Below are 20,000 nucleotides of genomic sequence, written 5' to 3'. Positions count from 1 at the left end.
GTCATTGGCGGAGCAGTCGGTCAATCCCACCTTTCCAGTAAATACGACTTGTGATTGGACTGTACGTCAGCAGACAGGTCGACTCCAAAATCATATATAAAGTGCCTTGCAAAAGTATTCACACCTTAGTTAAAAAAAATTTTTTATCATACCCAAAAAGAACAAGGCTGTGAAGTAGAGTTAAGTGTAGCTATATGCAATTTAATGAAAAATGTCATTATTTTTTATTTTGAATAAATTTGCAGTTATAACAAATCTGTGTTTTCTTTGTCAGAGTATGGAGTGACTGCGAAAAATGTCATAAACAGTTCAACATGAGGCAAAGAAAAAAAATGAAGGGTTATGTGCACGTGTTCATAAAGTAAATCTATCCTCCACATGGCAACAGTGATTATCACATATCAGTAATATATGTAGATATTATTCTGCGATATTTGCTGATTGTGGTGTCTGGTTATTATCGTCTCTGTGTAAATCTGCTGTATTAAAAGCATCTCTACAAGGATAATCTCCTGCCGGTTATTTACACGTCTCTGAACTGATCACAGGGAGATTTATGGAAATATAGATGCTGATTTATTGCAGATTGAGCATGAATGCTCGAGGTATTTGCGTTGGTCGAGTCTGATAATCCATCGCTGTGAATGACAAACATATTCAGTTTCTGAATGGCCAGCATTCATTTATATATCTGCATATATTGTACATGTTTATTATCTTTTTAATAAATGCAACAAGTGGTCTTTAGGCCTATACATGTATATGTATGTGTGTGTGTGTGTGTGTTTATATATATATATATATATATATATATATATACATTTCTGAGTACAATAATTTTTTGTTGTTGAAAAAAATCAAATATACCGTATGTTGCAAACAGCAGTGCTTAATATATTTTACTTAATTAAAAAATAGTAAATATTTAGTCAAATATTTTTGATTTAAACCTTGCCGAATGCCAAAATATTTTTTAAATCAAATTATTATCATATTATTACAACATTTTTATTAATATAACTGTATATACTGTACATGTTTAAAAATAGATTCCTTTTTATTATTTTATTATATTGGTCATTTTCAAAAATATTAGTCAAAATTAACAATTATATTTCAAAATGTCGACTATATCAATGTGTATTTCATTTAAATGTCATAACATGAATTAATTAATTAATTAGCATTTTATTGATCTTGCTCTAATTTACCCTAATTTATATACACACAGACACAGACACAGACACAGACACACACACACACATATATATATATATATATATATATATATATATATATATATATATATATATATATATATATATATATATATATATATATATATAATAAAATATGTGAAAACAGTGTGTTGGACATTTTGTGCTGTAAATATGACAAAATTACAAAATTGCATGGATCGCGTCACGGATCCGACAGATTTCCAGGTGCATCTTGAAGCGGATGTTTATGCGAGTCTTTGAGCATCTAGTGGTTTACAGGAGAATATAAATCAAAGGCGTTGTTTATCCCGGCGCGCCTTTAGCCCCTAATCCTTTAACAAACAATAATTAAGCATCAAAGAACAGGCATAATTAATAACTTCCACGTCAGTATCCAGTGGAGCAACACTAATGCAATGCAACACCCCTCAGGAACTGAAGAGCCCGATCTGAGTCTGAGGATCTGCAGCGAGAAGAAGAAGAAGATTTCACTTTCCCAAGCTGTCAAAGCGTTTGCTTTTCTCTGTGATTCGCTCAAGCACGGCAGAAAGAGAATCAAGCGATGACAGAAGTATTTAAAGGTACACTAAACTAGTTTACAAAATCTATATCCATCTTACAAACTGTTTTTGTCTATATAAAAAGTGTTTATATTCGGTGTTTATATATTCGCGGTGCTTTATGTGAGTGGGCGGAGTTATAGAGATCTTTTGACTCTGATTGGTGGTCTCTCTGTATACTGCATCATGGGTAATGTAGTTTTTCACATGTTGTTAACTGTTATTGTCACAGCTTTGATTGTGGTGTCCAAATTTTGTTCCTCTCTCTATCCTTTTTTCTACATTGACACTGTTACTATTTACCTATTGCATTTTTTTATTTTTTATTTTTATGTGCCATTGTTAAAATTAACATCATCTAAGGCAGTTTGTTCCGGGTTATTTGGGGAGGGACTGAAAATGTAAAAAATGCAATATCTGTACAAACAATAGAATTTATCTTTGGAATAAAAATAAAGAGAGAGATAAAAAAAAGTAGTTTTTCACCACAAAAACATGATCTTTTTTTTAAAAACTAAACTGAAATAGTACGTCTCCACCAATAATGCATAATGCTCCACCAAACAATATGATACGATAATTCACACTTAATATAAACAAAACACACACACAAATGTATCAAATATCATTTATTTCTTTTTTATAAAAGCATTTTTTTACATCTTAAAAAATCTGAATTTTCATTGTATTGTCTGTAAAGCTGTAAAATAAAGGAATCCAAGGATGAAGCAAAGAATCAAAATGGAGTTACAATGAATCCTCGTGTGTGCTAAACACACATATGAACACGAGGCCGAGTGAAAGGTGTGTGTTTCAGGCAGGAATGAGGAATGTGAGTGTGTATCCATCAGAGAAACTCCAGTGTTAGACAAGGAAAACTCAGAGAGACGAGGATCAGTGCTGTCGAGGAGATTGTGCTGTTGAAGGCTAACAAAATAACGCGAGAAGTGTCTTGAGAAAAGGCACGTTCGTTTGTAGACGACAAAAAGAAACGCGTGATTGAATCCTGATACATCCTCGCAATACCGTTTTCTTATTCAGAGAACCAGTTTCCAGAGTTTCCACTCGATTCATTCAAGTTCAATTCTACATCAATATGGCACCTGTGAACAACCAACACTTCCAAATAATGCGGATTTTTTCATAATGCGTGAATGGTTTTAGACATATTCTGCTCTGCATTTTCACATGTACATGTTTCCACACTCTTGAGCATGATGATCGCCATGCACATATACAGCTGAGGTCAGAATTATTATGAGCAAAAAAAAAATATGCATTGTTTATCCTTTTGATCTTTCATTACATTTTTTTTTTTTACAAAAATGTAACCTTTTATTAAAGTAAAAAAAAAAAAGACAATGTAGGGGGAAATCACTTATAAAATAAAGAATTTTCTCTAATATTGGCCACAATTATTGGCACCCCTAGAAATTCTTATGAATAAAATATCTATGTTTATGTTATGTTATCATATTTAAAAAATCTTAGCACGCCAGGCCAAATTCCCTTAATCGTTCATCACAACGAGTAAAACCACATAATATAGTTCAAAAGATGGTTGAGCTTCACAAAATAGAAAGTGTCTGTAAGAAAATATCTAAAGCATTGAAAATCCCCCTTTCCCATCAGGCCGATCATTAACTCTTTCCCCGCCAGAGTTTTTTGATCATTCGCACAAAATTTTCATATCCCCCCAAATATTTTGTTATACAGGTGAAACTCGAAAAATTAGAATATGGTGCAAAAGTTCATTAATTTCAGTTATTCAACTTAAAAGGTGAAACTAATGGCGCTTTTCCATTACCAGTACCAGCTCGACTCGACTCGACTCGCCTTGGCTCGCTTTTCGCTCCGTTTTCCATTGCAGAAAGTACCGCCACAAATAGTACCCGGTCGTCATAGCGACGCATTTCGTTCCTCGTTACCCCATCAAGCTCTCGCTGGATCCTCTCTTCGGCAACCAAACAAAGGAATGTCTGCACCTCCTCGTTTGACCACGGCGTATTCTTCCGAGTTGCCAAGTTGCCATAATAATAGTAGTAAGTTTAGGAACTATCTCTGGCCAAACTATTTAAAAATGGCGGGGTTACTCTGGATACTCCATCTGGCGCGTGCAATGATGACGCAGATTCTCTGTGACCAATCAGCAGTCGGCATTGTTTTCACGTCACATTTTAGTATCGGCTTAGCTCGCCTCAGCTCGCTTAGAACCTCGCCGGAGGTGGTACGAAAAAAAGTACCCGAAAGCAGGTACAGGTACAACTTTTACACAGTGGAAAACCAAACAAAGGCGAGTCGAGTCGAGCCGAGCCGAGCCGAGGCGAGCTGGTACTGTGTAGTGGAAAAGCGCCAATATATATTATATAGACTCATAATATAAAGCTTATGAAAACCTTTTCACAATATTCTAATTTTGAATTTGGGGTTTTCATAAGCTGTAAGCCATAATTATCAAAATTATAACAAATAAAGGCTTGAAATATCTCACTTTGCATGTAATGAGTCTATATAATATATTAGTTTCACCTTTTAAGTTGAATTACTGAAATAAATGAACTTTTGCACGATATTCTAATTTTTCGAGTTTCACCTGTATGAATATCTGAACATGCACTCAAAAGAAATAACAAAAAAAATATATATATATTCTAGCTTAATGCTAGATTTCATTTAATTTTGAACAAAAAGCTGAGACTACAACATGCATAAGCAATGCTTTTATCACTTATTTCTGCTTCTTTTTTGCATGCGTTTTGATCCAGTGACTCTGTACTCTCAACCCTACCGTACAGCAGTGTAAACACATGTAAAGCAGGGACAGAGTTAACGACTTTTGTCCATTTACTTGAACAATAGAAGATGAGGAGTGTTTGAATGAGGAAACCTGTCAGGAAACAACCATAAAATGTAATTTTGCCTCCATTTTCAATTGTTTTGCTTCAAAGAAAGGTTAGATTTTTTTACTTTTTCATCAAAAGGATAAACAACGCAGATTTATTTTCCACAGCCTGGTTTGCTCATATTTTCCTAATAATTCTGACCTCAAGCAAACTCATTACCAGCTCACAGATTTCTATCATCTCATGGTCCATCCCATCATCCCCAATGTTTAACATTTAGCTGTTGTCTCCGATAGGGAGAATGTTCTTACAAAAGTACTTTTTTGTAATTGTAGGGACATTAAGTCAGGGTAGACGCCATATTTAATTTCAAGGACGAAGATCGTTCAGTGCAGTCATGTCATTTTTATTGCCTTGTTTGCATTCACAAAGCATTAAATATGTCATCTATCCTGACTGAAGTGAATGATTTTGTGGCTTTTGCCTCAGTCTCCTCTGGGATAACCAGCTCCATCCATTCAATCCGAGAAGAACGCGAGCGATAAAGAGTTAATATCTCTTTCTTAACAGAAAATCAATGGAAGACGTCCTCAAAACTCGACCTGACGCTCTGAACGGATGTCCTAATCAAGCATTATCAGTTGTTTCATCGATTTGCTCGCTTTTTTCTTCCGTCTACAACATTGAGAGTAAATGCAAACACTAGTGTTAAATATCACTTTAAAATTACGTCGACTCGAGTCATTGAGTGTGTGATTCTAGAAATACATACTAGCCACGTAAACACTGAAACAACACTGGGTGTCTCGTGACTGACAACATCCGTCATGTTTGGGGTTTTAAAGAAAGCAAACAATGTGTTAACGTTCAGAGATTTCCGCGTAAACCGATTTAGGGGGTTTTTAGTCACTGCAAAAGTGATGTCACTGCATTAACTACTAGTTACTAGTTAGATTGATTCGTAAAAGCGGTTGTCTGAACTGAGATGTAACATGCATGTCACTTTCAAATAAACAAATTCAGAACAAGATCAAGCGGTCAGAAGTGGAGTGACATCTGAATTAGCTGCAGTGTGAACATGGCCGCTGATATGGCATTACGCTATAAGACCGAGAACGAGTTGTTTGTGCCGGTGGATTTAACACCGTGTCCTGAGCAGACGTGATGCGGCTGGAACAACAACATACAATCTGATAATGATAATCTCAGGTGCTGGTTATGTGCTTTATTTAATGTTAAATTAAGTTAATATGAGTTTGAATATCATTTTGCGTGAGTTTTGTAGCCGTACTAAAAACGACAATTGATAATTCACCTCAGATCTTGAAGGGAACTGTGAGCAAACAAGTGTATTCTATGACAAAGTTTTCAAAGTGTCAGTCACTCCGTATGTTTTTAAATGTTTTAATGGTGTAATAATTATGAATTTGATTATGTACTAGTTCATTTGGTTGTGAGTGCAGTGCGCTTGCAGAGAGACTCCGCCCACACTCTCTTCTGATTGGCTGTGATTTGTGATTGATTTGGTTGTGAGTGCAGTGCACTTGCAGAGAGACTCCGCCCACACTCTCTTCTGATTGGCTGTGATTTGTAATTGATTTGGTTGTGAGTAGAGACTCCGCCCACACACTCTTCTGATTGGCTGTGATTTGTGATTGATTTGGTTGTGAGTAGAGAGACTCCGCCCACACTCTCTTCTGATTGGCTGTGATTTGTAATTGATTTGGTTGTGAGTAGAGAGACTCCGCCCACACTCTCTTCTGATTGGCTGTGATTTGTAATTGATTTGGTTGTGAGTAGAGAGACTCCACCCACACACTCTTCTGATTGGCTGTGATTTGTAATTGATTTGGTTGTGAGTAGAGAGACTCCGCCCACACACTCTTCTGATTGGCTGTGACTTGTGATTGATTTGGTTGTGAGTAGAGAGACTCCACCCACACTCTCTTCTGATTGGCTGTGATTTGTGATTGATTTGGTTGTGAGTAGAGAGACTCCGCCCACACACTCTTCTGATTGGCTGTGATTTGTAATTGATTTGGTTGTGAGTAGAGAGACTCCGCCCACACTCTCTTCTGATTGGCTGTGATTTGTAATTGATTTGGTTGTGAGTAGAGAGACTCCGCCCACACTCTCTTCTGATTGGCTGTGATTTGTAATTGATTTGGTTGTGAGTAGAGAGACTCCGCCCACACTCTCTTCTGATTGGCTGTGATTTGTAATTGATTTGGTTGTGAGTAGAGAGACTCCGCCCACACACTCTTCTGATTGGCTGTGATTTGTGATTGATTTGGTTGTGAGTAGAGAGACTCCGCCCACACTCTCTTCTGATTGGCTGTGATTTGTGATTGATTTGGTTGTGAGTAGAGAGACTCCACCCACACTCTCTTCTGATTGGCTGTGATTTGTAATTGTATGGTTGTGAGTAGAGAGACTCTGCCCACACTCTCTTCTGATTGGCTGTGATTTGTAATTGATTTGGTTGTGAGTAGAGAGACTCCGCCCACACTCTCTTCTGATTGGCTGTGATTTGTAATTGATTTGGTTGTGAGTAGAGAGACTCCGGCCACACTCTCTTCTGATTGGCTGTGATTTGTAATTGATTTGGTTGTGAGTAGAGAGACTCCACCCACACTCTCTTCTGATTGGCTGTGATTTGTGATTGATTTGGTTGTGAGTAGAGAGACTCCGCCCACACACTCTTCTGATTGGCTGTGATTTGTAATTGATTTGGTTGTGAGTAGAGAGACTCCGCCCACACTCTCTTCTGATTGGCTGTGATTTGTAATTGATTTGGTTGTGAGTAGAGAGACTCCGCCCACACTCTCTTCTGATTGGCTGTGATTTGTAATTGATTTGGTTGTGAGTAGAGAGACTCCACCCACACACTCTTCTGATTGGCTGTGATTTGTAATTGATTTGGTTGTGAGTAGAGAGACTCCGCCCACACACTCTTCTGATTGGCTGTGACTTGTGATTGATTTGGTTGTGAGTAGAGAGACTCCACCCACACTCTCTTCTGATTGGCTGTGATTTGTGATTGATTTGGTTGTGAGTAGAGAGACTCCGCCCACACACTCTTCTGATTGGCTGTGATTTGTAATTGATTTGGTTGTGAGTAGAGAGACTCCGCCCACACTCTCTTCTGATTGGGTGTGATTTGTAATTGATTTGGTTGTGAGTAGAGAGACTCCGCCCACACTCTCTTCTGATTGGCTGTGATTTGTAATTGATTTGGTTGTGAGTAGAGAGACTCCGCCCACACTCTCTTCTGATTGGCTGTGATTTGTAATTGATTTGGTTGTGAGTAGAGAGACTCCGCCCACACACTCTTCTGATTGGCTGTGATTTGTGATTGATTTGGTTGTGAGTAGAGAGACTCCGCCCACACTCTCTTCTGATTGGCTGTGATTTGTGATTGATTTGGTTGTGAGTAGAGAGACTCCACCCACACTCTCTTCTGATTGGCTGTGATTTGTAATTGTATGGTTGTGAGTAGAGAGACTCTGCCCACACTCTCTTCTGATTGGCTGTGATTTGTAATTGATTTGGTTGTGAGTAGAGAGACTCCGCCCACACTCTCTTCTGATTGGCTGTGATTTGTAATTGATTTGGTTGTGAGTAGAGAGACTCCGGCCACACTCTCTTCTGATTGGCTGTGATTTGTAATTGATTTGGTTGTGAGTAGAGAGACTCCGCCCACACACTCTTCTGATTGGCTGTGATTTGTAATTGATTTGGTTGTGAGTAGAGAGACTCCGCCCACACTCTCTTCTGATTGGCTGTGATTTGTAATTGATTTGGTTGTGAGTAGAGAGACTCCGCCCACACACTCTTCTGATTGGCTGTGATTTGTGATTGATTTTGTTGTGAGTAGAGAGACTCCGCCCACACTCTCTTCTGATTGACTTTTTGAGTTTTTTTTTTTTGTCTAGTGTGGACAGACAAATTGCTTGTCTCTGAAATGTTATCGCATCGCGTCTGATTAGGACATGGTGTTAATCTTCAAAACAATAGTACAATTATGTCCGTTTGAAAAAAATACACAAAAAGGCTTGTACAGAAAGAAAAAAACGAAACCTTTGGGCCAATAAGTGGAACACCTAAACTGAATCCAAACATAAGCAGCATGAACAAGGTGTTTATGCATTCATACAAAACCCCTTCGGACTCCCAGATATGGTCCATCTGAAAGTTCAGGCACTGTGACGTTGTGTGCGGGTTTCCGCACACGCTCGACTTCCCCACGGGACGTCATCCTGCGTTTACAAGAGGGGCGTAACGCTTGCCGGAGAAGCGGAAGGTGAACTGAATAAATATACAGGCGACCTCAGCAAAACCCACATCTGACATGATCCAGAGTAAACCCATGTGCAATAGCGGATCTGTGTGTGTGTGTGTGTGTGTGGCGAGGTTGCCATGGTCACCGCTGTCATTGGCAAAGCATTACAAGAGGGGGTGTGGAAGACAGAAAGCTTTGTGTCTTTGTGTTGTGTGAAACTCATCCGAATGCCAAATAACGTCCATGCGGTCTCCGATTGAGCTTTTTGATTCCATATATTTGTAGTTAGAGACGAATCTTCTTCGAACACAACACTCCCCCCCTCCGTCTCCATGCGCTCCCTCCCGGAGGGTTTCCGTGCCCCCGGCGATCAGGTTTATCAGGATACTGAGGCGTTTCCCATCACGGGGAAGGCGTTTCTCGGATTTGTCAGAGTCGCTCGATGTCTCTGTACTTCTTGCGCAGAATCGATACCTGGTCCTTGAACAGAACGGGATCCAGTCTCATCTGCGAATGGACCAGGGGCATCGTGCCAAACCAGCTGGCAAATTTGTTCATGCACGTCTGCCGCTGGGCAAAGTGGTCCGGGTCGGCCCAACGAGACGCCCGGGACGTCTGAGGAGGAGAGAGAGTCGGTTAGCTGCTTTCTCAATGTAAACGGATGTCTTTAACCCTCTATGGTGCGGTGTTGCCTCCAGGTATATTTTTATTAAAATGAGACACCCATTTATTGGTCAAACATATCTCAGGGGAGAAGAACTCAAATACAAATCAATGAAAGTACAAAAAAGAGGTCACATGGCGTCATATTTTCCCTAATGAAAAGTCCATTTGCGTCCAGTTAATCCTTAAAGACCTATACGGCTGCCGGCGGCAAAGAATAACTGTTGTTCTTAAATGTTTAAGAACTTTTGAACCGTTACTCCAATCCGTATACTTTAAAAAGTCCCATAAAGAGGAGATTCACGGCTTTTCTGTGATATCGGGTTATTCCCGTTTGGACATTCAGAAGCTCCGTAGTGAATGTGATTGCGTCATCAAGTTTTGATCAGCATTGATTCGTCAAAGAAACCCGTGCGGTTTGTTCCTCTGAGCCAATCATGAATGATTGTTGATGCTTAGTGCTTCAGTGTTCTATTACAATCATTCTATTTATTTTACTTCCTGAACTTTTTTGGACACATCTAAATTGTCAGTAAATAAAAATATCAGCTTTTCACTGAAAATCGCCTATAATAATGTTGTAATAAATGGCTATAACTTGCTTAGGGATTGTTACATGTAGTCAAAATTACATCTGGAAATGTAGAATATCCAAGTACAGCTTTCTAAAGGAAAAAAAACAAACTTCAGGAGGATTTGTTTGAGTTGAGTAAAAAAAAAAATCACTGAAAATATGCTGCCGTTTTTCTTAAATCTTGTAAATTCATCCATTCTAAGACAAAATAAATCTAAAATTGGATTATTTAAATGAGATAGATTGAAACTTCAAGTTCTCCTGTTTAAAATGATATATGGCACTTGATGCTGACTGCTATAATGGGTTAGAAAAACAAAAAGAACAGGCGGTGCAGGTGCTCCAAAAATGGTCTAGGTCTTTAAGGGTTAATCACCCACAAAAAATATGAGTCACTGGTAAGTAAAGAAGTATTTTCAAGAACTTTACATTATATACCTGTACGTCTATTGCAGCATCTCACGCATGACGGAGCTAGGGATGTGCGATAATGATGAAAAATTATATTGATAATGATAATTAGATGATATTTTGCTGAGTGTGTTGGTGCCTTGTCAGGTTTAGGACTGTCGTGGACATGACTACTAAAGTCTTTAATATTCTTCATATTCTGTGTGATGGTCAGTTCACAGAAGTGACAGAAATCATCTTTTTTCCCAAAAAGTTTAAATGGATTTGGACCTTTTATGGGCATTTTTACCTTTATAAAGCCAATTTTTATGTATGCAATTAATTCTAATTATTCAATTACAATAATAAGACACAATAGGGCTGTTTACTAATCACTTGAAATCAGTGCATCTGAAGTGGCGTTTCGATGCGTTTACACAGACCGTTTAATGCACATCAGAGGGACGTGAATGTGTTTAACCAGCAGTTACAAATGCAGAAATAATATTTAGATTTTTTTTTTTAAACATAAAACGTTGAGTATTGATATTTTGAAATGATTTAAAAAGTGAAAAAATACTTTAATTGTGAAATGTCAGTGTTAATGAGCGAGTCGTTGAGTTTCAACCGATTCTGATTCATTCAGGAACGAAGCATTTGACTCTCTTAATGAGTGAGTCATTGAATCATTCATTCAACTGATTCATTCATTCAGGAATGAATCACCTCCGTGTGTTCAGAGACACAAAACAGTCCTATGTCTTTGTTTGGAACGATTTCCGTTGGCGAAATAGAGCAAAAACAGGCAATATTGTGTCTGAGGTTAGACTAATAACCCTATTAACTTCTTGTTTATTGAAATGTTTGTAATCATTTGTAATCATGCTTATATTTAGAGAAAAAAAACGTATGATATTGATTAACAATATTAAATGATATAAATATAATAGACACACAGAGGTATTTTTGCCCCTTATCTTGAATATTGAGGGCATTATAAATGCATTTTAATAGTCTAATGCTCAAGCGCACTAGTGTAACCTACTAGACTACATCACGTAGTGTGTGTGTGCACTCTCTAGATGGGTTTCTGTGAAGTGAGAGACATCTATGTATAAATTACAGGAACGTCTGTGTGTGTGTGTGTCTGTAATTCGCATATCTTTCGAATTGTTAGTTTCAAACTTGACGGGTGTCTTGCTACGGGCGCGAGTAAGTGCAGTGCCGAGTTTGACGTTGTTTGGATTAGAAATGCAAAAGATATCGGTAAATATATCTGTAAAAGCACACACATTGAAGATGTTTCGAAGGTTGTGGTTTAAAAAAATAAACATTTTGACATAAACACTCGGTCAGCTACACATGAAGTCAGCTACAAATAAAAAATGTCACTGAACTTTTGCTGTGTAATTATAACAATGAGCACTCAAACACACCAAACCAACAATTGCTAAAAACACACACAAAAACAGATTTTGCACGGGGACTGCACTAGTACTCCATAATGTCCGATCACACATCATTTAAACAGAATTACACAGATTTTGTACCTGTCCCATCATCGTCTCCTTGTACTGTTTCTTTTGCGTGACCTTGATCGGCGGCATCTTAGTGACAGCAGACACCAGGAAGTTCATGAGGATGTCTTCACAGTTCGAGAGCTGGTCAACCATAGTCTTTAGGCTGCCGGGCAGGTAGTGTGTGTACAAGTAGTTATAATACCTGGATTAGAAAAAGATGCCGCATTAAACAAAAAAAAACAGTCAAATTTAGCCCTATTCGGACGGTAATTGTTTCTCATGGGGTCGTTTCATTTCATTTTTTTATTTGGATAGGACAGTGCATATTGATTATGTAGTACTAGTTATGTAGTACCGTCCGAATAGGGCTAACGATGAATCACTAACAATACACAAATGCTCTGTTCTAAACTCCAGTCGTCTGGCCGCCATTTTGGCTCTCCCTGTTTCACACACTATTGTTATTGTATTTCTTTATTGTCCACCAAGGTGGAAAATTGTCTTTGGCTCACCAGCACATAAAATAACTTTACAGACAGTAGTTAAAACAACAACAACAACAACAACTAAAAGATTCACATTACATAAATATAAAAATACAGTTCATGCCACTATCATTTGGTTTATCGGTCACTTGTGGAGTTGAGAATTTTAATAGCGTTTGGAATAAAAGCACATTTTTATTCGCTAGAGGGATAGTAGACAGGATAAAGTTTATTTTTGACTTTTGCTGATGTGTATTTTTTAAGGGATGCACCGATATGACAATTTTGTCCGATACCGATAATTCTTTATATTTGAAAGCCGATAACCGATATATTGGCCGATAAATCTAAATCCAAATTTCTATATAATTTTTGAGAGCCTGATTACAAAAACAAAAGTCTCCCCATTAAAAGCCAAGATACAAACACAATTATGATGTTATGTAGCCGATATGACAGATTTGCGCTGCACATGTTGCACTTTAACTGGATTTTCCTTTTGGAAGTGATTTCAATCATATTTCAAGCAATTTAAAAGCATCATGTTGAACAGTTGCGCATCTGAAGAGTCTCAGCTGAAGGAAATAATCCATTATTTATCGGCTTTAATATATCGGCTAAATTTTCTTGTCGGGCCGATAACGGTAACATTAAAACTGATCATATTTCGGCCGATACCGATATGGTGGCCGATATATCGCGCATCCCTAGTATTTTTGTGCGTGGAGTATTTTGTTGCTGCTCATGGAGAGTGTTTCAAATCATTACCTTCCACTGCAGTTGTAATGGCAGTGAGATATGGTTTGTAAGTTAGTTATTGGACGGACCTGTGGTAGAAAGCCGCTCCGGTCAGCACCATGGAGTAATCATTGGTCCACTTGGAAGTGTATCCCCAACGCTCCTTGTTAGAGTCCCAGAAATGGCTACGCGCAGGGTATCCCACAATCCTCTCTGGGAAACTTTGCCAAACAGTAAAGGCAAAATCCACCTGTGGGAATGAGTACACTATGAGTACATAGGGCCTACTGAACATGCAAACATTTTACAATAAGTTCAGATTAACTAACAATGAAAAATATTGCATTTGGATTTTGGACTGCCAAAAATGGTCTACGCTGGACACCATTCACTTGCATTAGATGGAGAAAAATCCTGGAATGTTTTCCTCCAAAACCTTAAAGTCCCCCTGTGATGAATATCCAGATTTTAATGTTGTTTATGTGTCTATGTGGTGTTTTTAATACGCTTAAACCATGTGTAAGTTCATAAGTCGACCGCATTGCTGAGTATATCCTCCTTAAAACTGCAGTGAACAGTCTCAAAAACACGGTTTGAAATCGCTGGTGTTTCTGACGTCACAAACGACCTTGTAACCAATCAGATCAACGTGTGATCGTCAACCAGTGGATCTCTGAGCTGAGTGAGTGAGTGGAGGCGGGGCTCATTTGCATATTCATAGAACCTCCGCGTATACTAAATGAGGCAAGGGTGTCGAGTTACATTCAAGATATTTTAAGGCATGAAGAAATTATTTTCAAGGAAAAACCGTTTATGCCATTTTGTTGATCAAAGATGAGTTTTAAGGGATGATATGATTGACTACAGGGGGACTTTAATTTGATTTGGAGTCATGGCCTTGGGGGTTGAGTAAATAATCCGGAAATTTCCATTTTTTGGTGAACTATTCCTATAATGCTGATACTACAATTTAATAAGAACAAATGAAATGTAAACACTTTCTGAAATAAAATGCTTGACCCAAAATTCACAAAAAATAAGCACTTAGAATCTTATTCCGCCATTTTGCGTGTTGCACTTTCTCCCATTCATAGGACTATGAGTGCACCGTCTTTGCATATCTAACGTCTTTGTTGTAGGCCGCAGACTCACCTCAGTGGTCGAGAGCACAGTGTCTTCATCCAGACTCAACACTGCATCGGTTCTCATGGTGTCATAGGGCAGGAATCGGCTGCTCATCACCTAAACGCAGTCAAACACGTGAAACCTCCTCCAGAAAATGCATTCAAGGCAGAGAGCAAACACATCTATACGCCATCCATCATGTGTCATCATCGCAGGCGAGTAAAACCACACACTTTATTTGATAAGATGAGAATATAAAGACAGGTTGAAGTGGAGATTCACCTTGCTCTCGCCCTCGATTACGACGACTGGAACCGAAGTCACGGGCCAGCGGTGCTTCGCGGGAAGAGGCTTGTCACAGTTCCACAGGACAATGATCTGATACAAGGTCATTTCTACTATTAATTACGTTTTTATATCATTTACACCACTGTACAAAGGTTTGAGGTCGGGAAGATTCTTTAATGTTTTTGAAAGAGCTCCCCACGGCTGCATTTATTTAATCAAAAACACTGTAAAAACAGTGAAATATTATTGCAATTTAAAATAGTTGTTTTCTATGTGCATATATAGTAAAATGTAATTTATTCAAAAGCTGAATTTTCAGCATCATTACTCCAGTCTTCAGTGTCACATGATCCTTCAGAAATCACTCTAATATGAGGATCTGATGCTCAAGAAACATTTATGATTATTATCAGATGAAAAGAACAGCATTCATCAGAATTTTTTTGTAACATGTTAAAGTCTTTTTCTGTTAATTTGGATCACTTTAATTTCTTTCCAAAAGAAATTTTTTGAATAGCACTTAATAAATAAATGTTCTCACAATATCACAGTTAGATTTCTCTACTTTGTGAATGTAATGCTTTTGGGAACAACATCCCATCCTGTTAGTCTTCTGTCAAAATGTCTTTAAATAACAATTGCCAGTTCCTCAGTGACATCACATTCTAGGAAATGACCTCATTTTGGAGGGAAAACAAACAACAGCAGCATAAAACATCTGTAAGTATGGATCTGATGAGTTCTCTGATACCAAAATAGCAAAAATAACTCTTATATGCTCTTATAATATCTTGAATATCGTATGAGCTTGACCAGAGCATATTTCTAAAAGCCTGATATTTGCTTTTATGGAAATGTATCCATAATGTGGTTTTTATGCAACAGCTGCTGAGCTATTTGTTGTTTCCAGAACTAATAAAACTGAAATAAACAAGTTTAAGTTGAAGAACGAAAATTAACAACACAAAAACTGAAATAAATATAAATGAAAGCTAAATATATATAATTTTTAAAAATGACAAAAGCACATAACAAAATCACTCAAATTTAGCCTCAAAATAAAATGGAAACTCTAAGTATATATAAAAACTAATTTAAAATATTAATAAATGCTAAAATAGTATTAATAAATAATTGAATAGAATATAAATAACTGACCTGGGCACAGTACTGTGATTTGGCCACAGCCACTAGCAACTTGAAAACCGGTTGAGACTGAGACACGAGAGGCGTCACTGCGTGAATGACGGCGGTGAATTTCTGCTGTGGTTTAATACCTGTGCAGAAGAAGATCAATATATTTAATTAGACAATTCATATATATAAAACACTGACTCCATAGAGTAGATTTAATATGTTGTTAAAGGTGATGTAAGATATTTTGTTAAAATACATTCTATTGTTCATTGACTAATATTAGTATGCATGAGTTTATCTCCTGCAAAAGAGTAAACATTGAGCCTTCCAGACACCATCAGAACAGGAGGAGAGTTTGGGGCGTGGCTACTGTAGCAGGAGGAGAGTTTGGGGAGTGGCTACTGTAGCAGGTGGAGAGTTTGGGGAGTGGCTACTGTAGCAGGTGGAGAGTTTGGGGAGTGGCTACTGTAGCAGGGGGAGAGTTTGGGGAGTGGCTACTGTAGCAGGTGGAGAGTTTGGGGAGTGGCTACTGTAGCAGGAGGAGAGTTTGGGGAGTGGCTACTGTAGCAGGTGGAAAGTTTGGGGAGTGGCTACTGAAGCAGGAGGAGAGTTTGGGGAGTGGCTACTGTAGCAGGTGGAAAGTTTGGGGAGTGGCTACTGAAGCAGGGGGAGAGTTTGGGGAGTGGCTACTGAAGCAGGAGGAGAGTTTGGGGAGTGGCTACTGTAGCAGGAGGAGAGTTTGGGGAGTGGCTACTGTAGCAGGTGGAAAGTTTGGGGAGTGGCTACTGAAGCAGGAGGAGAGTTTGGGGAGTGGCTACTGTAGCAGGTGGAAAGTTTGGGGAGTGGCTACTGAAGCAGGAGGAGAGTTTGGGGAGTGGCTACTGTAGCAGGAGGAGAGTCTGGGGCGTGGCTACTGAAGCAGGAGGAGAGTCTGGGGCGTGGCTACTGTAGCAGGAGGAGAGTTTGGGGCGTGGCTACTGTAGCAGGCGGAGAGTTTGGGGAGTGGCTACTGTAGCAGGCGGAGAGTTTGGGGCGTGGCTACTGTAGCAGGCGGAGAGTTTGGGGCGTGGCTACTGAAGCAGGTGGAGAGTTTGGGGAGTGGCTACTGAAGCAGGTGGAGAGTTTGGGGAGTGGCTACTGTAGCAGGTGGAGAGTTTGGGGAGTGGCTACTGTAGCAGGTGGAGAGTTTGGGGCGTGGCTACTGAAGCAGGTGGAGAGTTTGGGGAGTGGCTACTGTAGCATGTGGAGAGTTTGGGGCTTGGCTACTGAAGCAGGTGGAGAGTTTGGGGAGTGGCTACTGAAGCAGGTGGAGAGTTTGGGGCGTGGCTACTGAAGCAGGTGGAGAGTTTGGGGAGTGGCTACTGTAGCAGGTGAGAGTCTGGGGCGTGGCTACTGTAGCAGGCGGAGAGTTTGGGGCGTGGCTACTGTAGCAGGCGGAGAGTTTGGGGAGTGGCTACTGTAGCAGGTGGAGAGTTTGGGGAGAGGCTACTGAAGCAGGAGGAGAGTCTGGGGCGTGGCTACTGTAGCAGGTGGAGAGTTTGGGGAGAGGCTACTGAAGCAGGAGGAGAGTCTGGGGCGTGGCTACTGTAGCAGGCGGAGAGTTTGGGGCGTGGCTACTGAAGCAGGAGGAGAGTCTGGGGCGTGGCTACTGTAGCAGGCGGAGAGTTTGGGGAGTGGCTACTGTAGCAGGCGGAGAGTTTGGGGCGTGGCTACTGTAGCAGGCGGAGAGTTTGGGGCGTGGCTACTGAAGCAGGTGGAGAGTTTGGGGAGTGGCTACTGTAGCAGGTGAGAGTCTGGGGCGTGGCTACTGTAGCAGGCGGAGAGTTTGGGGAGTGGCTACTGTAGCAGGCGGAGAGTTTGGGGCATGGCTACTGAAGCAGGTGGAGAGTTTGGGGCGTGGCTACTGTAGCAGGCGGAGAGTTTGGGGAGTGGCTACTGTAGCAGGTGTAGAGTTTGGGGAGTGGCTACTGTAGCAGGCGGAGAGTTTGGGGCGTGGCTACTGAAGCAGGTGGAGAGTCTGGGGCGTGGCTACTGTAGCAGGAGGAGAGTCTGGGGCGTGGCTACTGTAGCAGGTGTAGAGTTTGGGGAGTGGCTACTGTAGCAGGAGGAGAGTTTGGGGCGTGGCTACTGTAGCAGGAGGAGAGTTTGGGGCGTGGCTACTGTAGCAGGAGGAGAGTTTGGGGCGTGGCTACTGTAGCAGGCGGAGAGTTTGGGGCGTGGCTACTGTAGCAGGCGGAGAGTTTGGGGCGTGGCTACTGTAGCAGGAGGAGAGTTTGGGGCGTGGCTACTGAAGCAGGTGGAGAGTCTGGGGCGTGGCTACTGTAGCAGGAGGAGAGTTTGGGGCGTGGCTACTGTAGCAGGCGGAGAGTTTGGGGCGTGGCTACTGAAGCAGGTGGAGAGTCTGGGGCGTGGCTACTGTAGCAGGAGGAGAGTCTGGGGCGTGGCTACTGTAGCAGGAGGAGAGTTTGGGGCGTGGCTACTGTAGCAGGAGGAGAGTTTGGGGCGTGGCTACTGTAGCAGGAGGAGAGTTTGGGGCGTGGCTACTGTAGCAGGCGGAGAGTTTGGGGCGTGGCTACTGTAGCAGGAGGAGAGTTTGGGGCGTGGCTACTGAAGCAGGTGGAGCCAGTGGGTGTTCAGTCACACTTACCGAGTTCGGCGTAGAAGAAGGGGAAGTCGCCCAGATATGAGGAGTATTGTGGCAGGGTGAAGAGTCCTCCCGGCAGCCGGTTCCACATTAGCGTGCTGCGGCCGTTGTGCTGAAACACACGGTCCTGGATGATCTGGAAGAGGACATCCAGAAAGAGTTTGGTAAGTTACAAGATGTTCTGATACAATTTTATGATCCCTTTAATGACTTCTCTGAATCACTGATGTTCATTAGAGCTATTACACCGTGTACAAACCAGACGTGATGCAACAAATCTCCAGCAACAACCAATTTGTCTGTCCACACCAGACAAAATCAATCAAAAATCACAGCCAATCAGAAGAGCGTGTGGGCGGAGTCTCTCCGCAAGTGCACTGCACTCGCATACAAATCAATAAGCAGATAATCAGAATCATAAATATTACATAATTTAAACATTATTGAAAATACATACTGAATCATTGATACAGTCATAGATTACAATTGTTTGTTTATAGTTCTTGTTTCCTTTAATTTATTTTCAAGATCTGAGATGAATTATCCATCGTCGCTGTCCATCGTATGCACACTTCAGAATCTCGCCGGAAGAAATAGGTAATTCAAGTACTTTTTAGCTACTCTTCTAAGAGTACTGTGAATTCGGACATGCAACTCTTGTCACTTACTGTTTTTCGCCTACTATATAGTAGATATTACTTAATATTCAACAATTTTATTGATCTGCCTGCATTGACAACATTATATGAGAAATGAATTGAGCTAGACGATTTCTCCAGAGCAGCTATATATATATAAATTAACAAAATTATTAACTTTTTTTTCAACCATCACAGACTATTAAGCTGGACTATGACGCTATTTTTTTCTAGATCTGCTGTACAGCCGAAACAAACTCTGTTGCATTATTTCCTGTTTTCACTGTAAAGCTGCTTTGAACTGCACTAAATAAATAAAGGTGACTTAACTTGACTAGGAAAGTATGCGATTTCGGTTGCAGCCTCTGATTAACATGGTAAAGATGCTTTTTATTGTGTCACAGCATCGTGTATTAGACTCAGTTGACAAACATTAACTAGGCTCACATTTCATGAGCGTTTAAAGAGCCTATCTTTTATAAACATGAGGCCAGCTGGACCAAAGCCATGTTTATTCGGACACATATTAATGCTGGGTATCACAGATCCACCCTTCAAGACCTGACCCGGGTGTCCTCTTACACACCGACAGCAATCCAGCACATCTCAGAACTACAACACTTCCTCCAGGGACAAGCGTGTGAAACCAGAGCCTGAGACCGGCCAGATGGAGCTCCGTTTCATTCAGAAATAGCTCCCGAAATTACTGATCACATGCAATTATTTCTATTGGGAGGGTAAAAGAATTTGTGCAAAAAATAATTGTGTATATTTTTCCATTTGAAAGAAAATTAAGCCTTTTTTTCATTTTTCATTGTGACATTATGTGTGGGGGAAATATATACTTCTCATTATGGCATCTGTGACTGATTTAAATAGTAAAATATTTATAC

General features: G+C 40.2%; 1 protein-coding gene across 1 annotated transcript in view; it reads right to left on the bottom strand.

Moving 5' to 3' along the window:
* Nucleotides 1-9,297: 9,297 nt before the first annotated feature.
* The window catches only part of ext1a (exostosin glycosyltransferase 1a), a 119,143-nt gene continuing 108,440 nt past the window's right edge, over nt 9,298-20,000 (bottom strand). The window contains exons 5-11 of the mRNA XM_056243905.1: nt 18,473-18,605; nt 15,847-15,965; nt 14,683-14,778; nt 14,428-14,517; nt 13,365-13,525; nt 12,083-12,254; nt 9,298-9,520 (exon numbers count right to left, since the gene is read on the bottom strand). Of these exons, the coding sequence (XP_056099880.1) occupies nt 9,335-9,520; nt 12,083-12,254; nt 13,365-13,525; nt 14,428-14,517; nt 14,683-14,778; nt 15,847-15,965; nt 18,473-18,605 (957 nt within the window). The 3' untranslated portion in view covers nt 9,298-9,334. The remainder of the gene's footprint in view (nt 9,521-12,082; nt 12,255-13,364; nt 13,526-14,427; nt 14,518-14,682; nt 14,779-15,846; nt 15,966-18,472; nt 18,606-20,000) is intronic.

This window comes from Rhinichthys klamathensis, unplaced genomic scaffold, assembly GCF_029890125.1.
Source record: "Rhinichthys klamathensis goyatoka isolate OS25496 unplaced genomic scaffold, OSU_Roscu_1.1 h1tg000866l_1, whole genome shotgun sequence".
Lineage (NCBI taxonomy): Eukaryota > Metazoa > Chordata > Actinopteri > Cypriniformes > Leuciscidae > Rhinichthys > Rhinichthys klamathensis.
The sequence above is the reverse complement of the archived record's forward strand: the minus strand, read 5'-3'. Positions and strand labels throughout refer to the sequence as shown.